The sequence below is a fragment of the Lepidochelys kempii genome, chromosome 16 (genome assembly GCF_965140265.1).
Source record: "Lepidochelys kempii isolate rLepKem1 chromosome 16, rLepKem1.hap2, whole genome shotgun sequence".
NCBI lineage: Eukaryota > Metazoa > Chordata > Testudines > Cheloniidae > Lepidochelys > Lepidochelys kempii.
This window is the reverse complement of record NC_133271.1, coordinates 6566495-6587563: the sequence shown is the minus strand read 5'-3', so window position 1 is coordinate 6587563 and position 21069 is coordinate 6566495. Positions and strand designations below refer to the sequence as shown.

The following is a 21069-nucleotide window of genomic DNA, read 5'->3' as shown; positions in this document are numbered from 1 at the left end:
TTGGCAGGAGAGGGGGGCCTTCTCAGAGTCAAGATCTATGCAGAACCTTTCCAGTCCAAGTGCAGATGCTATTTCCAAGACTTCCTCATAGGGAACCCCCTGGAGAGTGCCTAGCAGGAATCCACTCTGGGGGTGACCAAGGGGTGGATCACGGCAGTGAGGGCTGAGAGAAAGGTTGCAACCTGCTTCCCAGCTGCAGAAGAGCTACAGCTCCTGCTGTCTGGGAATCCTGAAGCAGCCAAGGGTCCAACAGAACCCCTCAATGGGGAACAAAGGGGGTGCAAACTCCCTCAGTGGGGGAGCAGATGCTCAAGTCATCACCAGCTCTGTTTCAGGAATTCACTTCCTTGCTTTGGCATCGGAGTCTAGACGGTTGTTAGGCTGTTCCTTTAGTAAGACCAGTAGGAAAAGGACTATCCCTCAGCTTATTCATACTGTTCCTGGACTTGTCAGCAGATGATGCTCAGCCCCCTGAAAGCAGGCAGTTCACGGCTCCGGGGACGGTCCCGCAGTATTGCAACCAGGAGCTGGATTCTCCCGTGTGTGTTAGAGAGTTTCTGCCTTTCCAGCAATCCTGACTAGAATGTAGATCTACTGTATACATCAGCCTTCGTAGCTGGGCTTCATTTCACTGCTTGATTTTTCTATACCAAAGTAGAAAGAATTCTTGTTTGGTTTGTGCATTGCCTAAGCAGCCTTCCTCCCGCTCCTCCATGCCCAAGCTCCTTCCTTAGCCACATGGTGCGGGGAGCCATTCAGCTGTTCAACCAAACTTCGCTCCTCAGATTGCTGGAGCTCCAGGGTGATATTGATCAGTTGCTTCAGGTTGCTGTTAATTTGCACCCATGTAATTTAAGTTCCAAACACATCACTAACAGCTAGCCTCGACTACAGCTGGCCTCTGCCCCTCCGCATAGAGTCGCTCTCCAGCCAGAGAATGGGTATCACAGAACAAAAGGGTGGCTAGGAGGCAAAGAATTAACTAGTTAAAATGAATACGCCAAATTCATCCCTTGTGCAAAACTCCATTGACCTGGTGGAGTTCTAACAAGGATGGTGTTGGCTCAGTCTCCCTTTGGGGAAAGGGTGTCTGTCTGTCTCAGGAGTCACTGCGTAACACTTCTCTGAAGCCCACCCTGGGAAGTTCCTGAATCTTTAGAAGTTGAAGTTGTGCAGGAACCCTGATCTGGCTTGGCCACTGCAGAGGGTGTTACCATGCAGAGATCTGGGACAGGAACGTGATCAAACTAGCATCACCTGATCCTAAGGGGTGGATTGAGAAATGGCAACAGGGCACCCTTGCAAGGCAGGTTAGCTGGCAGCATGTGCTGGGAGCTGGTGTGATGTGTGGCTGGCTGGCTAAGGCAGTGGCAAAAGTTGCTCTCATCTTCAAGATGAGATAAATCAGAAAGCTAATGATCAAGTGGGAGTCTCTTGCTTTACGACCCATCATGTTCTGACCAACCTACTTTGTAGTGTTTGAAACGCCCATCCTTCCCTTTGCAGGCCTGAGCACTCTGGTAGAATATGTGTTATATCACACTTAATATATCCTCACCCTCAAGGGACTCTTTGAGTTAATGGTTGCATTTGGGGCTGGCCCAGTACAGTCACAGGTAGGTGACCAGATCGTAACAGTAAAATATCAGAACGGGGGGAGGAGGGGGGGGAAATGATGTACTGTTCCCACTGCTGAAACCGGGAGCAGAGCTGTGAGATGCCCCTCCCCCAGCAGAAGCTGGGAATGGAGCTATGGGACTGAAGCAGAGCTTGGGGCTCCTCATGGCTCTGCTCCTGCTTTCAGTGGGCCCCTCAAAGTAAAGCCCCGGTGCCCCCCACAGGGCTGAAGCCAGGAACAGAGCTACAGGGCTTCTGAATACCCAAGCCCTGGCACACCCAATTAGGCTGAAACTGGGAGTGTTTTATGGGGCTGAAGCCCTGAGCCCCAGCGCTTCCCTCAGATCTAAAGCCCTGAGCTCTAGCGCTCCTGAGGATCAGAAGCCCAGAGCCCTACCCCACCTCTGCCCTGACCCGCTCCCCATGGCTGCAGCCCTAATCCCCCCCAGTAGCTGAAGTCCGTAATGTCTTGTTCGGATTTATGGACATTTCAGAGTTATGGACAATCTCCGTTCCTAAGATGTCCATAACTCTGAGGTTCTACTGTACCAAGTTTTAAATTTTACCTGGATAACAGGAAAAATGGTGTCCTGATCGAGGACCCAGGACAAAGGGTTAAATATCAGGACATCTGGTCACCCTAGTCGCAGTCTTAGTAGCTGAGTATAATCATCTTTGCAGCATTCCAGAGTGGTAATCACTTACAACCCAGTTACTGAGAGATGCTAACTTTCTTTGAAGTTCTCCTTCCCCCCCACCAAAGGAGGCTCTTATGAAAAGCCCTCTCCTATGCCTTGCTTTCAATTCGCTGTACAAACTGCGTTTGCCCTTCTGGCTCAGGTAGGTCATCAATTTAACTTCTGATATAAGGGCCACCAGGGAACTAGTGCAAAAGGACAGCCTCTGTCTGATTAGCATTGCCAACTTTCTAATTACAGAAAACTGAACGCCTTTGCCCTGCCCTGCCCTTTCCATGAGGCCCACCCCTTTTCTAAGGCCCCACCCCTACTCACTCTATCCCCCCTCCCTCCGTCACTCACTCTCTGTCACCCTCCCCCACCCTTGTTCACTTGCTCATTTTCACCGGGCTGGGACAGGAGGTTGGGGTGCATGAGGGCTCTCTGGAGCAGGGCCAGGGATAAGGGGTTTGGGGTGCAGAAGGGGATTCCCTCTGGGCTGGGGGGTGGGGCCGAGGGGTTTGATGGGAAGGGGCTCTGGGCTGGAGCAGGGGGTTGGGGTGTGTGAGAGGGTGTGGGCCTAGGGTGGGGACAGGGATGAGGGTTTTGGGTGCAGGAGGAGGGTGAGAGCTACAGCTGGGGGTGCAGGCTCTGGCCTGGGGCATTCAGAGTGCGGGAGGGGACTCAGGGCTGGGGCAGGGGGTTGGGGTGTGGGAGGGGATGTGAGTTGCGGGCCCTAGGAGGGAGTTTGGGTGCAGAAGGGGACTCAGGCTTGGGGCAGGGGGTTGGGGTGTGGAAGTGGGTTCGGGGTGATGGCTCCAGGCAGTGCTGACCTCAAGCAGTTCCTGGAAAGCAGCTGGCATGTCCTTCCATCTCCTAGGCAGAGGGATGTCCAGGGGGTCTGCGCACATCTCCTCCCCTGCAGATGCTGCCCCCACAGCTCCCATTGGCTGCAGTTCCCAGAGCAGCACTTGCAGGTGGGGGGACAGCACTTGGAGCCCCTGTGGCCACCCCTCCGCCTAGGAGCCGGAGAGACATGCCAGCCACTTCCCGGGAGCCAGGGACAGAGCCTGCCTTCCCCGCTGCGGCCAACCGGACTTTTAGTGGCCCTGTCAGCTGGATCTTTAACTCACTTCTTTGGTCCAAACAGGTTCTGTGCTGGAGTTCCATATGATGGAGAGGTAAATACTGGCTCCTCCCCTGCACTGGTTTTCCATTCCTGCTGAGAGTAGAATTTGAGGAGAAAAAAAAGACTACAAATACATTGGTGTGTGGAAGGCAGCAATCTCTCCAGCTGCGTTGCTACAGTACCTTGCACAGTGGGGCCCAGACTGTGAGTGGGGCCTTTGCTGCAATCCCCATGAAATTCTCCAGCTCTTGACTTTACCAACTCACTAAATGGCCTCTGGGTCTCTAACCGTTAGCACACTCTGAGGGTGTGGGGTAAATTTGGATTTAATACAAACGGAGGGGCTGAAGGGTGTAAATGTGAAGAGGAGACTTATTCCAGCATAAGTAGCTCTGCCCCTAAACCCAACACCTGAAAGGTAAGGGTTACACAGGGCAGACTTCTAGCAGCAATAGAAAAGGGCCTTGCCCTTCACTTACAGTGCGTGAAGGTGGAGAATACTGCATGCTAAGACAGCATGGTCTCACTCCAAGGCTTCCTTTATGCTTCAGAAGTAGCACAGAACTAAATCTACAATCCCCTTTTCACTGTCAATAAATTATTGAAGTTTCATTTGCAGCTGCTAAGTGCATCGTCACCAATTCTCTAGCTAGGCCTGAGACATATCCCCATTTCTAGGCTGCTCAGTGCCCAGCAGGGCTTTGCATAGCAGGGTGCCCATCTCTGCAATGCAGTGAGCAAAACTTGCTGTTGCTTATTACTACAGCCACATACATAGGGTGCCTTAGCCCCTGAAGTGGACACATGGGAAGGGATTAGGAGTCAGATCCTAATTGTGATCCTCGGCAGGTAGATAGAAATGAAGTAGCCTCTGATGGATTTGAAGCTGCCTGTAATCTATGAATACAATGTGCTGTATTTGTTTGTCTGAATATTGTGAAGGTGTTTATTCATACTGGATTAATTCAATAGCTGGTTGGTTGGGAAATATACGCATGAGGATAGACAATAGCCCAGGTACAATCTCCACAGCAACCACCCAGGACTATTCACTGGGATAGTCTAACTCTGTCCCCCTCATGGGCTCCATAAACTGGCTTAAGGCAGACACAAGACATGGCCTGTCCAATAAAGGGTCACACTCCCTAAACAGGGGAGACAGAGTTTGGAACGGAGATGAACCCAGACTGAAAGTGGGGTTCCTGGGGTTAAGACAGGCCTGCCTAAGCCTTCAGATGAGACAGATATACCTGTAGATTGTGTTATTGTGTTTAAAGCCCTTTGACTCTATGCTTTGTTTCTGCTGTTAAGAGTAAACAGTACTTTGTTTTAGAAAGGGTGTTTTGTGTTCTCCACTGGTCACTATTCCTAGTAGAAAGAATTGCAGGCACCATACCCAACCAGGCCTGCTGAGCAATCATGGTTGGTGCATGGGGTGGCACCTGAGACCCAGTCTGCACAGGGAAAATCACAAGATTCTGTCCCAGGGGGTGAAGCCTCGAGGCCTAAGACCCGGAGGGGTGCACTCAGAGTGAGACCGCAGAATAGGCAGAGGTGCAGCTAGCCCTCAACCATGACACAGGGTGGGACGGTGACTGGTGAATTTCCAGTGAGCGACAACAGCAGTCCCGTTCCGCCAAGGCCACCACCTCACCTTACATGTGCATCTTCTCTAAGGGCCAGGCGCCCAATTAGTGGAGCCACGCCTGCGCGGCTCCACTAATTAGAGGGGTGGCCCTTCGTTCTCTCGTGTGCGGCCACCCAGGTGCCTGAATGGAGCTCGCAGGCCACCACAGTTTGAGAACTTCTGAGCTGAAGCAAACTAAGATCACTTTCCTCCTGAATGAGAACGTCCCCGCAGGGTTAGCGACTCTAACATCATTCCTTTGGTAATTGGTTCAGTCACCTTCACTTGTCTCAGGGCCCCCTGTAGCTAGGACCTGGGCTGAGCTGCTTCCCCACAGGCCCAGCTGTCTGCCCAGGGCTGTGTTTGCTGTGGGATGCCCTGGGAGGGCTCCCCCAGCCCGAGTCACCGTGCTCCTAATGGCTGGGCTGGGCTGCACCGCGGGGGATAGCTCAGCACCCAGGCAAAGCAAGGGAGTCCATGGCTGGGGAAAGGGGGAGATGCAGGAAAATCCGGATCTGAAAACCCAGACCCTGGCCTGTCCTTAAACATTTTTGGGGGGTGGAGGAATGGTCTTGTGGGGTGCAGGGTCTGGAGCAGGAGCGGGAGGGCGCTGGGGGGCGCAGAGTCCCGGGGTGGGAGGGGCCCTGTGGGGTGCAGGGTCCCTGGCGGGGGCTGGGGTGGGGCTGTGGGGTCCCGCGCAGGAGCCGGGCGCGGGGCGCTACAATCCCGCCGGCTGCCGCACGGGGGCGCTGCGCCCAGCTGGCGGAGGGGCGGAGTCGGGCTGTGCGGGGCGGGGCCCGGCTGGTTCCGGAGGGCGGGGCCCCCACGCGGAGCGGTGCGGAGCGGAGCCGGGACAGCGCGCGGCGGCGGCAGCGAGGCCCAGGTAAGCCCGGCTCGGCCCGGCCCGGCCCGGCTCGGCTCGGCTCGGCCCCGCCCCCCACCGCCCTCCAGGCCGCTGCTCCGGCGGGTCCTGGGCCCCTTTGCACGAGGTGGCGGGCAGCGCGCCGAGCCCGCCCCGGACTAGTCCGGGGCTCGGCTTGGAGCTCGCCGCCTTTCCCCGGAGCTCGCCCCTCCGACTGGGCCGGGCGGGAGGCTGCTGGGTGCGGTGCATCTGTGGGGCGGCTCCTTCCTGATTCGGCCCGTGCCCCGGCTCTGCTGGGCCCAGGAGACCCCCGAGGTCCCTCTGGCCGCCCGCAGCCCTTGGGCCCGGCTCCCGTCCCTCTGCAAGGGCCGCTGGGCCTTCTGCCCGCAGGAGCGGCGGGAGCAGTGCGGGCCCCGAGCCGCTGCAACCGTGCGGTGCCCCCCGCAGAGACCACTGCTCCGGGGGGCAGGGGACCCGGGCTGCTTGGGGGTGTCCCGCCCCCGCCAGGGGCTGCTCTCCGCCGGGAGTAGGCGCTGCGCCCGGGGCTGTACACGCCGTCCGAGCAGGAGGAGACGGTCGCTGTGTGAGGCAGAAGCTTGTTCTTTCCGGATGTTCCCGTCTAGCTGTTCAGCACCTCAGCCGCGGGTCAGATGGCTTCGTGGGCAGGGGAGTGTCAGACCTGCGGGTGCCTGAATCATGAGGAGCGTGAAACCAAGTCCAGGGTCTCCCCCTTGCCCCCCTGTGTGATCTGCTGTCCTGGTGATTTAACTGTTGGCATTTCCCCATTTAAAACACACACATTGCAGTTTTCAAATGGGCACTCCAGCAGGCTACTCCCTCCGGGGCACGGCCGGCTGTTCGGTGTGAGAACCACTGCAGGTGCTGTGTGTTGGCCTGTGACATCTCACACGTCCCTAGCCTGTGTGCAGGGCCTATAGATAAGGACTGCTGTGTCCTGCACAAGCACTGTCTAGGCGTTGTCAGTTCCCAGAGCTGAAGGCACTGGCGGTGATATGAAATAACCATCAGCTAGAGGGGGTCATCTCATGCAAGCCTCAGGGCTACCAGCAGGCAGAGGGGCAGGAGTGTATTGGACAAAGCCAGTGGGTTTTTGAGTTTAGAAAAGCAGCAGATTTTTCTCCCAAGCAATTAACATACTTGGGCACTGCTAATCCTGCTACCGTGCGTGAGGGTGCTGGGAAACCCTCGCCCCCAGCCTGGCTTTATATTTATGTAGCATTTTCAACTATAAGCGGATCTCCGTGATTCAGTTCAGCTGAAACGAGCCATGGTCTCCTGACTTTGGTCCTATCCACTTCCCAACCCCCACCCTCCTCCTCCTCCTGGTCAAGCTTCCCCCACCCCCTTTTCCTTATCCTGTGGGCCTAGAATGACTGGGAATGAGCTGCTGGTTTTGCGCTTGCAGGACTTTTGACAGTCATTGTCTGTGAACAGACACTGTTCACCCTGCACGGATGGGTGGGGTGATGTGATGCCCTATGGTATGCTGGGTGCTCAGTGGGCATAAACATTAAATCACTTGTACATCAGTGGGTAAGGAGATTACAACATTCCAGCATTTAACCTCTTTCTTTGAGGGCACCAACAGCTACCTCATGGCCCAGGGGAATTTGTTGCTTCTTGACTAACCTGATGTCTTGGGCAGTTGGAGTTGGTATCTCTAGGGCAGATAAAGACATCTGTTCTCGTGATGATTGCCCAGCCAGTTGCCTCCATCTGACTTCTACCACCACAAGTGTGTGGGATGGGGGATGATTATCTGTAGGGGATGGTTAAATGTGTTTGCACTATCACCAAACCTCTTTGCATAGATTACCCAGAGAAAAGTGGTATCTTGCCTAACAGAGTAGCATGCTATTGTGGACTGACCAGTCTCTCCCCAGTTAATGATTCCTCATGATTATCCTGTAACAGTCCGAAGGTCGTGACCTTAGGGTGACTTTAAAGAACAGGCTCATTCACTATTCCTAATCTTTACAATGGGTTCAGTAGAAACAGCTCCCCACAGATGATCTGAAAGACAGGTTTATGGCCTACCTGTACATTTACTGCAGTGCTTTTGTACCACAGTTCCAGGTGCCTTAGAAACATCATAGATCGTAAACATTTCACCAGAAGAACAGACTCCTGCTTGTTGTATGTGCGCATGTCCTTGACTAAAGCCAGCAGCATGGATGGGTATCATCAGATCCCCCTAGAGCACTCCTGGGTATCTACCTGGATAACTGGACAGACCAGTGAGCAGTGCTTGCATCTGTGTGAGAGTGGGAAGTTTTCCCTAGGGGGTGTGAGGGTCTCAGCAATCAATTTCTGCAAAATTTTTAACAATGTAGGTCTAATAGCGTTTCTAGACATAAAGTTACAAAGAGAAGCACCAAAACGTGACCAGTGCAGTGTTGTTTGTCTGAGTGCACCACTGCTGTGCCCATGCTCTGGCTTTTCCAAAGCAGCTACAGGTTAACAAAAGTGACAAGACTGGTCAGTTTCAGGCTGCTCTTCAGATCCTCAGCAGTGACACAACAGTCATGTTAATTTCATAATGCTTGGGAGGAAAACTTTTGCCAAGGCAGAGGCAGGCACTGATCTTACTCCTGGGAAGGATCTATAAAACAGGCTGACGGGCAGATTAGGGGAGGCAGTCCACTCTTGCAGCAGTCAGAAGGCTCTGGAGTAGGGAGACAGTCAGAAAGCTCCTTCCTTCTATCGGCATCTAGATGAGAGTGGTAGAGGCTGGTATGAAAAGCGGAGCCCTGCACAGAGTCCCCAGACAGCATCCTTGGCCTTTCCATGCTGGTTTGGCAGGGGCTGGGCTCTTCCCCAAGATGGGCTGCTCTTGGATTTTGCTGGTGGAACCCCCGTTCCCATGGAATTTGTATCTCCCTGGCTTGTGGTTTAGGGCTTGTACACACTAGCACTTACGCTGCTCTGGAGTGTGAATAAGACACACACACACACCCCCCAGCGATGTAAGTTGCACCCTCCTAAGCCTCGGTATGGACAGCACTATGTCAGCGGGAGAGCGTCTTTACCAGACGTGCTACAGCAGCACATCTGCATCAGCCCAGCTATATCTTCTAGTGCAGCCTAGCCCTCAGGCTCCTGGCTAGTAGGCACCAGGTAACATTTTCAGGCCCTGGCCATAGTCCCTTTGCCTCATGTGGATGGTATTGTGGATCCGCAGCCCTCCTGTCCTTGAGGCTTATGAGAGAGTCCATGATCTTCCCACACAGTATCCTTCCACAAGCATCTCAGGGTGCTGACACCCAACTTCTCAATGCTAAACTAGCTATTACCCCTGTTAGCGTATGTACCAAGTGACTCCATGATTCCCCACTCTCACAGTCCCAAATAAATGGATGATGCTCCATCAGAATACCTGACATTTATAACACTTCTATAGGGCCTCCTTCCCAAAGGGCTCTGATGTATCTTCCCTCTACAGAGATGCACATGATGGAGCTGGATTGCTCACTCCAAAGCATGTGGAAAACTGATCCCCAGCTGTCTCTGGGGTGGAACAACAGCCACACTCCGTACTGGCTTAGGAAAATGAATGAAGGGTGAATCATAGGACTGGAAGGGACCTCGAGAGGTCATCTAGTCCCATGCCGTGCACTTATGGCAGGACTAAATATTATTTAGACCAGGGGTGGGCAAACTATGGTCTGTGAGCTCCTGCTGGGGAGCGGGGTCTGGGGCTTGCCCTGCTCTGGCACTCCAGCCGGGGCACTGGGTTGGGGGCCGCACTATGTGGCTTGGCCCTGCTCCAGTGCTCCAGCTGGAGCACTGGGTCAGGGGTCATACCATGGCCCCGCTCTAGTGAGATCCAGGGTTGGGGGCCACACCATGCAGGTCCCGGAAGCAGCTGCATGGCCCCAGTCTGGCTCCTATGGCCCCCTCCAGCATTCCAATAGGTAAGCTGCCAGGCAAATGCAAATGTGCCTGTGGATGGGGCAGCGTGCAGAGCCACCTGGCTGCTCCTCTGCTTAGGAGCCAGAGAAGGGACATGCCACTGCTTCCGGGAGCCGCTTGAGGTAAGTGCCACTCGGAGCCTGCACCCCTGAGCCTCTCCCCACGCTCCAACCCCCTGCCCCAGCCCTGATACCCCTCCCATCCTCCGAACCCCTTGGTCCCAGCCCAGAGCACCCTCCTACACCCCAAACTATTCATCTCCAGCCTCACCCCAACCCCAATTTTGTGAGCATTCATGGTCTGCCGTACAATTTCTATTCCCAGATGTGGCCCTCAGGCCAAAAAGTTTGCCCACCCCTGATCTAGACCAGGGTTCTCAAACTGGGGGGTGGGGACCCCTCATGGGGTTGTGAGGTTATTACATGGGGGATCGCAAGCTGTCAGTCTCCACTCCAAACCCTGCTTTGCCTCCAGCATTTATAATGGTGTTAAATATATTAAAAAGTGGTTTAAATTTATAAGGGGGGTTGCATTCAGAGACTTGCTATGTGAAAGGGGTCACCAGTTCAAAAGTTTGAGAACCACTGGTCTAGACCATCCCTGACAGGTGTTTGTCTAATCTGCTCTTAAAAATCTCCAATGATGGAGATTCCACAACCTCCCTAGGCAATTTATTCCAATGCTTAACCACTCTGACAGTTAGGAAGTTTTTCCTAATGTCCAGCCTAGACCTCCCTTGCTGCAATTTAAGCCCATGGCTTCTTGTCCTGTCCTCGGAGGTTAAGGAGAACAATTTTTCTCCCTCCTCCTTGTAACAACCTTTTATGTACTTGAAAACTGTTTTATCATGTCTCCTCTCAGTCTTCTCTTCTCCAGACTAAATAAACCCATTTTTTTCAATCTTCCCTCATAGGTCATGTTTTCTAGACCTTTAATCATTTTTGTGGCTCTTCTCTGGACTTTCACCAATTTGTCCTCATCTTTCCTGAAATGTGGCGCCCAGAACTGGACACAATACTCCAGTTAAGGCCTAATCAGCGCAGAGTAGAGCGGAAGAATTACTACTCGTGTCTTGCTTACAACACTCCTGCTAATACATCCCAGAATGATGTTTGCTTTTTTTTTTTTTTTTTTTTTTTGCAACAGCGTTACACTGTTGGCTCATATTTAGCTTGTGATCCACTATAACCCCCAGGTCCCTTTTAAGGCAGTCATTTCCCATTTTGTATGTGTGCAACTGATTGTTCCTTCCTAAGTGGAGTACTTTGCATTTGTCCTTATTGAATTTCATCCTATTTACTTCAAACCATTTCTCCTGTTTATCCCTACATACTTGTATTGTTTGTTTATTATATTCATCCTTTGTAATTTGGCCTAGTTTCTACTTTTTGTAGGACTCTCTTTTTGAGTTTCAGATAATTGAAGATCTCCTGGTTAGCCAAGGTGGTCTCTTGCCATAGTTCCTATCATTCCTACGCAGTGGGATAGTTTGCTCTTGTGCCCTTAAAAATGTCTTTTTGAAAAACTGTCAACTCTCTTGAACTGTCTTTCCCCTTAGACTTGCTTCCCATGGGATCTTACCTACCAACTCCCTGTGTTTGCTAAAGTCTGCCTTCTGGCTTCCATTAGCTTTATTGTACTGTTTTCCCTCCTATTCCTTAGAATCATGAACTCTCTCATTTCATGATCACTTTCACTCAAGCTTCCTTCCACTTTCAAATTCTCAACCAATTCCTCCCTATTTGCCAAATTAAATCTAGAACAGCCTCTTCCCTAGTAGCTTTCTGCCCCTTCTCTTTCCATTTGAAACTGGGACAGAATATAATGATCTGGGCTGAAATTAACGACTGGGGGTCCTGGCCAGTGTCCCTAATGTTGCCCGTACAACTAAAATACCATGGGATCTCTACCTATTCCAAAGGGACAGGGTGCTAGATTTATATCTCCTCTGACAGATCCCCTCTGCACACCACCACCTAGCCCCATGCTGCTTGGTACTGACAAGGGAAGAACATGACCTGCTAAATCAGCCACTCCCTGCCACACCCTGGGCCACAAGAGAGGGAAGAGAAAAGAACAGCAGAGTTTTAAAGATGTCACTGGTGTTGACTTTCCTTTGTTTGCAACCTCCCTGCTGCAAAAACACAGGCATGGCTCATGGTCTCACTAGCCATTGTCAGAACTGGAACATTGCAACAGCATCAAGCTGCTTAGGGGATTGCTTTAATTTGCCTTTCTGGACACAAATGGACAATCTTGGTTTGCTATGCCAGACTTTAAGACAAAAGGAAATAGAAGAGGACTAGGAAAGAGATGAAATAAGGTGGAGAAAGGAAAGGACACATGGCGGGATGGGGACACACAGTCTCACCTCCCACGTGGTGTTTGGCATTTAGCCAGAGCAGGGGAATTGATGGTATCACCTTGGTCCCTTTTTTCTGGCCTGATCTGATCAGGACTTTTCTCGGGATTAGGACGACAAAGGCCTAGCAGCGTTCTGGAGGGTCCCAGGAGACTGTGCGGCTGGCAGCCATGGTGGTAAAACTCACTCCCTTCCCCTGCTCTCAGCAGTTGTTGAGTTTTCTTTTTCTTCATTTTCCCCAAAAAAGGGTCTTTTTAATGACCCCCAAGGGGAGCAATGGGTGGAATAGTCTATCCCCTTATTATGTGGTCACCAATTAGACCTAATTTTCAATGCACCAATTTTGGTCCATTGATTTCCAGTCCCACACTTCATTTGTTTACCAGACATGATCTCAGCACAGTCCTTGAGTTACATCAGTCGGCCTTTGTGTTTGGACTAATTCAATCTTTGTCTCACTTTTGTACCTTTTCCCATCAGCATTTGTTGTTATGGGTTATTGTGAGACTTTAAACTTTTATAAGAACGGCCATTCTGGGTCCGACCAATGGTCCGTCTAGCCCAGTGTCGTACTGCTGACAGTGGCCAGTGCTAGATGCTCCAGAGGGAATGAACAGAACAGTCAGTCACTGTGTGATCCATGCCCTGTCGTCCACTCCCAGGTCTGGCAATCAGAGGCTTCTCCCAGCTGAATTTACAATTAGGGTAAATTGGTAGGCCCAGTTATTACCACGCCCCTGCCTGTGGAAGTCAGGTTTGGTGAAGAGGCAGCTTTCCCCGAGACTGGAATATCTGCCCTGGTCACTTCCCAGGCTGCCCCCACAGGAGGCTTTCCTGAGGTTTGTGTCCGAACCTGGCTGTTCTTGAAAACGTGTGTTGAAGTAAAAGGGGAGCCAGGTCGCTTCCCTTCCCTGCTGGTCTCTCGTTTGGCTGATGTGGTGTCACAGTCAGGTTAGCTTCACCTCTGCATGCACTGGAGCTAGGACTGGCCCTGGGGGCTGCAGGCAGGATCCTGGGCTGGTATCTGCCTCTGGGGTGTGACTGTCTCACCCTGAAGCGGAGGTGGAATGGCTGTTCTTGGAGTGAGACGCCCCCAGCAATGTCTCAGATCAACCACACGCTCTCCAGAGAGCTTTGCAGAGGTGTCACAGTGAGTCCTGTTGGACACAGAGCAGGACAGACCCTAGGCCCTTCTGCACCGAGCATACAGGCCCCTACCACACGAACTGAAGGAGCTGTTTGCCTTGATGTGGGCTGTTGCTAGTGGGAGATCTGGCCATGTGCCTTGGCTGCACTTTTGACGCATTTTTGGCCAAAAATAGAGACCTGAGTGCCGGAGCTTGGATCTGAATGGGGGTTGCTTGGATTTGGGCTGGTCCCTTTGGCCCATTTAGATCCAGACATTTTAAGACCAGAAGGGAGCTTTGGATAGTCTAGTCTGACTTCCTATACAACGCAGGGCAGAGGGTCCCCCAGTGGTGCCTGCATCCGGTCCGTGTCTTGTGACCGAGCTAGAGCCGATCTCTGAGAAGGGCCCATGGAGAGAGGGAGGGTGGTGGAATCAGAGGGCAGACATGGACCTAACCCTCCCCAAAGCCCTCGAGGGGGTTGGAGCCAGTGCTCTGGTTTGAGGTTTGGGGGAGGTTCAGAGGGTGGTGAAGGAAGCTGTCTGCCAGCTCTAGCCCTGGGGAGAGGGGGATGTCATGCTGTTGCTGAGAATTCAGGGAAGGGTCTGATACCCCAGAAAGCCCCATGTAGCTCCCAGTGTTAACCCTCCTGTCTGGTGGCCGTCGTCCAGGACGCTACCCCCCCAAGGCCATTTAATGTCATGGTGTCTTTGAGCTCCATGGACTTGGACCCCGGAATAATCCCCAGGCGCTGGGTCTGGGCTCTGCCTTACTGCGTGTGCTCTGCTCAGCGCTGCTTCCCCCAGCATAGCTCTGCTCTGTGTCATGCTGCCCGTGGCAGGGCCTCTCTGCTCCTCCTGTACAGGGGGCTCTCGCTGTCCCTGCCTCGCATGGCTCCAGCAGGGAATTGCAGCCCAGGTTGCCAGGAAGTCCCCGTAACAGGACTGTATCTTCCCTCTGCAGAGACGCACACAGTGGAGCTGGATTGCTCGCTGCAAAGCATGTGGGAATCTGGTATCTGACTGCTCAAACCCCCATCTTCCCCCGCCACCATGCGCCTGCTTCACATGACTGACTTCGTTGTCTTAGCTCGGCCTGGCCGAATGCACCCACCTGGCCAGCTCCGTTCGCCTGGGCTAAGAGTTGCAGGTGACCTCCTCTGGGAGTGATGGGCCGGCATTTCCCATGCAGCTGAGTCTGGTTATGAACTGTCCTTGACAAGGCCTTAATACAGACATGACGATAGCACCCAGACAGTCCCTACTCCTCCCTCTCCCTTGCAAGCCTCCGCACATCCCCTTTTGGGGCCACCTGCTCTAGGCACAGTTATTTTACTGAGCAAAGGCCTTTGAGCAGCTGCTCAGTCTGGTTTTTCCAGAGGCTCTGCCCCCTCTTGTCTCTCTGGCTCCTCCAGCCTTTTACAGCCAAGGGGTGAATTCTTAAAGCCCCGTTGCACCGTCATTCTCCAAATGAGCTGAGCTTCTGCGTCCCATATCCCCTCCCTTATGAGGCAGAACTGGAATGCAACGTAGCTGCGGGTTCCAGGCTTCCCTACTATCCTCCCGCCTTCTGTGGATGAGTCGATCTGCCGGGGCTGCTTCCTGCAGCAGTAAGTTGGTAACATCGCTGAGAGTTACGGTCTGGCTGCCCGCAGCGAGGGCAGGACCTGTGGCTGTGAGAGCCGCTCCAGGGAGCGTCTGTTCTCCTCTCCCGGTGACTCCACACGCAGCACAACTCTTTGGGGATTGGCTTGTCAGGTCCTTACCTGGAGCGCTTCGCTGCCGGGTTCGTCATGGCTATTCAGTGCTTTGCTGCTGACAGCAAAGGCAGGAACCCCATGGCTGTGTTCGTGTTGGGCGTGCCCACAGGCCCACCCCGGGATTGGAGCCCAGTGCGCTGGGTGCTGTATGCTCTCAGCACTGCGCCTAGGAGCTGGCAGGCTAGGCTATGACTTAGCTGGTTCAGCATGTGCTAGAGTACAATTGCTTTGTCTGGACTAGAATTCTAGAAGAGACGACAATCCAGCCACAAAACACTAAATCATAGTCCAGACAAAGCTGGAGACGACAGATGCTGGGTGGAGCACAAGGTAATCAAAAGGCTGGCATAGACTAGAACTCAACCTCCCAAACACAGCCCTTAGCAGATAGGGGCTAGTTGGCTCCTGCTCATCTTTACGCGAGAGCTTAATCGGAGCATGGGGAAAGATCTGTGGGATTGCTTGTCAAAGAAGTGGTCTGGGCCATGCTGTTGGAAGGGACCAAGTGCTTGGTGTAGGGCACGATCCTGCGTGGGCCTGGCATGGCCATGCTGACTGGGTCAGTCTTTTCTAACTCTTATTTCAGAAACAAAATCTCTACCCCAAGCAGAGTTTCAACCCTGAAAATGAAATCCTGGAGGTCCGCAGGGGACTACGCAGTTGCTGTCGATCTTACAAGGAAGGGTCTTGGATACTGTCTTCATGGGTGGGAGGGTAAAAATAGATAGATTTCACTGTCAGTGCCTGGTCTCTGGTTTTCACATCTGCTTCTTTCTCTTACTGGCTGGGCTCCAGATTCTCTAACACATGCTCAGTCATTCTGCTCCTGGCACTTACCCAAGGTTCTGTTTTGCCCTGGGTGCTGGAGGCAGTGTGACCTCTAGGACTAGCCAAGGTCACTTTGACTGGCAGCAGAAGGCCCTTTGTGCACAGCTGCCCTCTGTGGCTATGCGGGAGGTGGAGGATTGAGGGGGCTTGGGCAGGTCCCCCTGGATCTTGAGGGGCTGGCTTGTGCACAGCTGGACGCTGGCAGCCTCATTCTTGCTGCATCTTGGGGTTCTCTTGGGGCTGAGGGTTGTGAGGGATGTAGCCTCTCCCTGGAGCTGTGCGGCTCCGTGTCCGGTGCTGTGTTAATGGACGTGGAGTGGGGAGTTCCCACCATTGCACTGACCGGAGGAGACGGGATGTCGTGTCAGCCTGGCCCATTGCAGCTCACCAGCACTGGCAGCTTCGGAGCCTGCCTGTTGGATAGCTATTCAGAGCTGGCAGCTGCCTCCACCACCACGCTGAGCAAACCAGCGGTCGTTGTCCAGGCGTCTTGTGTGCGGCAGTCACTGCACTCAGCCTGCCTCTCCTGGCTCCTTCGGGGACCCCCGCCCGTGAGAGCCTCCTCTTCTCACAGGAATATCCGGGCTGCAGTATCCACATGTCTGCTTGAGGGGGTGCCTCTGCTTTTCCTCCCTGACGCAAATACAGCCTTTGCAGAAGGGTCTGGCACTGATAACCCCGCTGGAGGGGCTCTGGGATGGGCAGTGTCCAGCCCTGGACTCAGGCCAGGAAGCACTGCTAGGCCAAGGGACCAGTGACCGTGTGAAGGTTGGACGGCAGGGCTGGTAGCGATGGTTTATCTGCCTGAGAACCTTCGGAAGGGGATTCCTGGGGAGGTTGCTGTCTAGCTGTAGTGGCTTGCCAGATATCGGACCATAATGCTGCTGATCGGATTCTCATGCTCTTTACTTCCTCCTTCAGTCATCAATTGATGTTGTCAGCCACGCTCTCAAGAACATGTAGAGCTAGAAGTGACTGTGTTCTGCCTCCTGCAGCTCTAGCAGTCTGTGGCAGATCAGCTGCTGAAGCCCTGTTGTGATTGCTGTAGGAGAGAAGCCAGGTGGCCATGGGAAGAACGTGATCTGCATGACCTAAATCGCCATACTAACCAGAGCTGAAAGCACGTGGTGGGACTGGTGTGCGGATACCTCCGGAGCAGTACGTGGGTCTTGGTCCTGTGAGCCGGCAGTTCAGTTCCTTTTTGTCCCTGTTACCTGGGACTGGGTAACTAACGGATACAGGAATTAGCGTCACTGGTGCATGAATGGTGCTGGTCTGGGGAGATGTTCCTGCAGCATCAGCAGTCCCTGAAGGGTTAAGTATGTTTGAGCGAGACCATCACAGCTGGATTCTTTGACCCAGCTTCTCCAAACTCAGACGGGCTTTTCAAGTGGGAGGTGTCACCAAGTGCCTTCTGCAGAGTTCAAGGAGTGGAGACACGGTGTGGTGTTGCTCTGACAGCCAGCCAGGGGTGGTTGGTGGTGACAGATGTGGATGGATTGAATAATTCACCTTTTCACCCAGAGATCTTTGAGCTCTTTGCAGAGGCGGGTGAGTATCATCCATGTTTTACAGATGGGAGACCGAGGCACAGAGTCTCTCTGGAACCCAGGTCTCCTGGCTCCCAGCCCAGTGCCCTGTCCACATGGCAAATCACAGGAAAGCTTGGCTTGAGTATCAGTTGCTGTTGACTGAACTGTGGAATTGTCTCCTGAGGGAAGCAGTGGAAGCCCTTTGCTTAGCCCGCATGTAGTGCTCGTGTGTTCCCACGGGGCACAGCCTGTCAGAGGCTGCCTGGAGCCTTGAGGGCTTGAGTCACTTGCTTCAGTGACTCTCCCTGGGGTGCAACCTCTAAACTGCTGTTTCTCCTTGTGTGTTTCAGGCTCTTCTTTCACAGCCCGTTGCTGAGTTTCCAGGATGCAGGCCCAGTCTGTGCTTCACAGTGGCTACTTCCACCCTGTGCTGCGCTCCTGGCAGACCTCGGCCACGGCCTTCGATGCCTCTAACCTCATCTACCCCATCTTTGTCACGTAAGTGAGGGCTGGAGCCTGTGCTCCCAGCTGGGAAGGCGAGAGGAGATCTCTTGGGGACAGACAGAGCCCGTGGAGCAGTTTCCTTGCTTCAGAGGAGGTCACACAAAGGGGCAGCAGCTCCCGGCTAGTGTACAACCCCTGAGTCTGCAAGCCACCCACCTAGGGACGTGAGAGCTGCCATCCTGAGCAGAGCCGTGGTCCCTCTACACCAGCATCCTGCCTTTGGCTGAGTGTGCAATGGGAGGGGCAGGGCAGCTGCTCTGAATTCCCTTCGCTGCGGAAGTGGCCATGGGCATGTCACCCCATAGTAACCTCTGTCTCCGAGGGGAAACTGCTCACTGCCACCCTTCCCTGGACCTGAATCAGCTTGTCATCTGTGACCGGCCTGGCGCCTCCCCTGGGGCGGTTTTTTAACCCTCCCAGAAATGCCAGGGCTGCTGAGCTGAGATGTCTGTCCTGGGGCGGCAGAGCCTGTCTGCATGCACTGCCCATTGGGGGCGGTTTCTGATGTGGTCTATGGGATGCTGGCAGGCTTGGAGCTGTACATCCCCTCCTCAGCATGCTGTGTTTCAATGAGGCCATGACCCCTGTGGAATCTGGTGTGACAAAGTGCGGATTTTCTCTTGTTATGTGAGCGTTACTGTTTTGTATGAATGCTGTGTGTGCCTCAGTTTCCCCTCAGTGTATTGCACCAGTATCTAGGTGGTGGGAATAAGGGTGTGTGACTTTTGTGGGGGTTGCTCCTGCACAGATGCTGCACAGAGGGAGAACCAGAGCCCTGGCTCTGGGCTCCCCTCCCCCCAAGATGGACTTGGCTGAAAGTCACTGATTTCTGTGCTAACAAGTTCCTGTCCTACGTTGTGTTCCTATCGACTAATAAACCTTCTGTTTTACCAGCTGGCTGAGAGTCAGGGTGCAGGGCCCTCTGGCTTCCCACAGCAAGTCCTCATCTGGTGCAGCCACGCCAGGGTGCGTGGTCCATGTAACAATGAAGCGCCGCCCAAATAGATCCGGCTCCAGCCTTTTAAGAGCCCTCTCTATGGCTGCACAGCTGAATGCTCTGAGGTCAGACCCAGAAACATCGAAGCTGTGTAAGCTTCTTGCCCTGGAGACAGTCTGCTCACAGAGAGGAGGCTCCTCCAGAGTCCTGACTGGCTTCATAGGGAGTAGTTCCAGAGCATTGCCTGGTGACGCCGTGACATCTGGTCTCTTGGACGGTTCACCAGGCTGTGAATTTGCTTCATTGTGAGCCCCTCCCTGAGTGGCACCTGCCACAGCCTCTGGGGCTCGGGGTAAACCTGGCCTGGTTGCTCTCAGGGCTGGGCTCTCCTGGGCAGTGATGTTCTCTGCCTGTGCTGGGAAGAGCCCATGCAGATGATCCTCTGTAGCTAGCACTGGAGGCAGAACTGGCCAAGCGCTGGTCTCTGCCCGCTGCGGTGACTCTTAAGGTGGCACTTGGGACGAAGCTTGCTGGCCCTCCCAGCTGCAAGGGAAATGCAGCGTGTGCGGCTGGGGTCGGGGCTTCCTCCTCTCTTCTCCCCGCTTCCGTCCCCCCAAGAGCAGCATGAGACCCTGCGGATCAGGCTCAGGAAGTTGAGACTGTAACCCCTAGAGAGCCGGAGAGCTCCCTTTGTAACCTGCCTTGGCCCTGCTGTTGCATGGCCTTGTTCTGCTCTGTGGTGAGTTCCCGGTGGCTCTGCACTGCAGCGTTGAGGTCTAAGCTGCTGGCCCCCAGGTGGATGATGCTTCGGCTCATTGCAGAGCTCCTGCTCTGGGACTGGAGTGGCAAGGGGGTGGGATGCCTGTTCCTGCTGCTCTCCAGCACTCCCAGGCCCCCAGGGAGAAGGAAGCTGCCTGGCATTGGGCCCCGGACGCTGTGTTTCTGGGAACTGAGCAGCTGGTGCAGGGAATGGCTGAGCCCAATCTCTGACTCGCTCGCTCAGCTGCCCGACTTTACACACAGCCGACATATCCGGTCACGGGGCTCTCCCTGCTTGCAGCTTCACTTTGTGGAGAGCCCAACTCTCACTGGCTGTTTGTCCTGTTTGACTCCCCAGTGACAGCCCCGACGCAGTGGAGCCAATCGCCAGCCTCCCCGGACAGGCCAGGTAGGAGTCTGCGGAGATCCTTGTGTTAGGGCTGTTCTGCAATCCGGACAGTGCTCCCTGCCGTGCACCTTATCTCAAGGGACGGGGCCTGAGACTGCCCAGCTCCAGGCTGCAGGGGTCAGGGTTGGGGGCTTTTATTGGCCATTCTGTGTCCTCCATCTGGGTCTAGCCAAGGACAACGGAGCCCCCACTGCCTCCATGTTGGGGATGCGCATGGCACCCAGCAGCCGGAGGGATTCTGGGAGCTGCACAAGGACACGGGAGGATGAACTGAGAATACACCTCCAACTGTGAGCACTCACTGGGGCACTATGGGATAGCTACCAGGAATTCCCATAATGCACCAGTTAATTCCAGTAGCAGCAGGTGTTCCCTTTTAAGGCTGCTCTTCCCGTAGAGCGCATTGGCCCTGGCCGAGCCATGGATCTTACCAGGCTCCTGGCAGCCATGCTCGGAGGCTGCCATTGTTGTCAGCAGGGCTCTGGCCTGGCTCCCCTGGCACTTGTGGAGGGGGATGTCGTGCCTGAGAAGTGGGCAGTGGCAAGGTGGGAGCTGGGGGCTGGGGTTTTTAGAATAAAATCCCTGCCCGTTTAAGTCTGGGGGACCTTGGTGGCAGGAGCTGGGGCTGAACAAGGGCAGTGCCTTCTGCCCTGTCATGCCCTGGGCCTTTCTGCCAGCAGCGGCGCTGCTGGGCTTGGGGAATTGGTCCCGCTCACTGTCAGGACGGAGGGCAACCCTCTGAGACCTCTCCCCCACCCCCCCTTCCCCCCCAGTGGGGTGGTGGCTCCCACAGACGCCCTCCATGCATTTCCTGGCACTGCTGGTCCTACCTCCAGAGCCGAAGTCGTGTAGAGCTGAGCCGCAAGTGTGAGGCTGGGCAGGGCCTTGTAATGAACGGGGAGATAATGGAGCGTCCCAGGGCAGAGCCCTCGCGCTGGGCTCGTCCCCAGGCAGCAGATAGAACGGCCAGCCAGCCTTGCCACTGCCCCCTGCCCCTTGGGAACCCC

The 21069-nt window shown here is 54.3% G+C and overlaps 1 protein-coding gene and 1 long non-coding RNA gene across 6 annotated transcripts in view; one reads left to right on the top strand and one right to left on the bottom strand.

Moving 5' to 3' along the window:
* Positions 1–21069, bottom strand: part of LOC140899260 (uncharacterized) — a 27146-nt gene extending 6077 nt beyond the window's left edge. The window contains exons 1-3 of one of the 2 annotated variants that reach the window (XR_012155258.1): positions 20893–21069; positions 7563–7692; positions 3428–3516 (exon numbers count right to left, since the gene is read on the bottom strand). This is a non-coding gene — a long non-coding RNA (uncharacterized lncRNA). The remainder of the gene's footprint in view (positions 1–3427; positions 3517–7562; positions 7693–20892) is intronic. The other variant, XR_012155259.1, reaches the window with a different exon arrangement.
* Positions 5828–21069, top strand: part of ALAD (aminolevulinate dehydratase) — a 36931-nt gene continuing 21689 nt past the window's right edge. For 2 of the 4 annotated variants that reach the window (XM_073314455.1, XM_073314453.1), the window contains exons 1-3: positions 5828–5933; positions 17804–17951; positions 20012–20062. In XM_073314455.1, the coding sequence (XP_073170556.1) occupies positions 17839–17951; positions 20012–20062 (164 nt within the window). In that variant the 5' untranslated portion in view covers positions 5828–5933; positions 17804–17838. The remainder of the gene's footprint in view (positions 5934–17803; positions 17952–20011; positions 20063–21069) is intronic. The other 2 variants (XM_073314454.1, XM_073314452.1) reach the window with 1 other exon arrangement.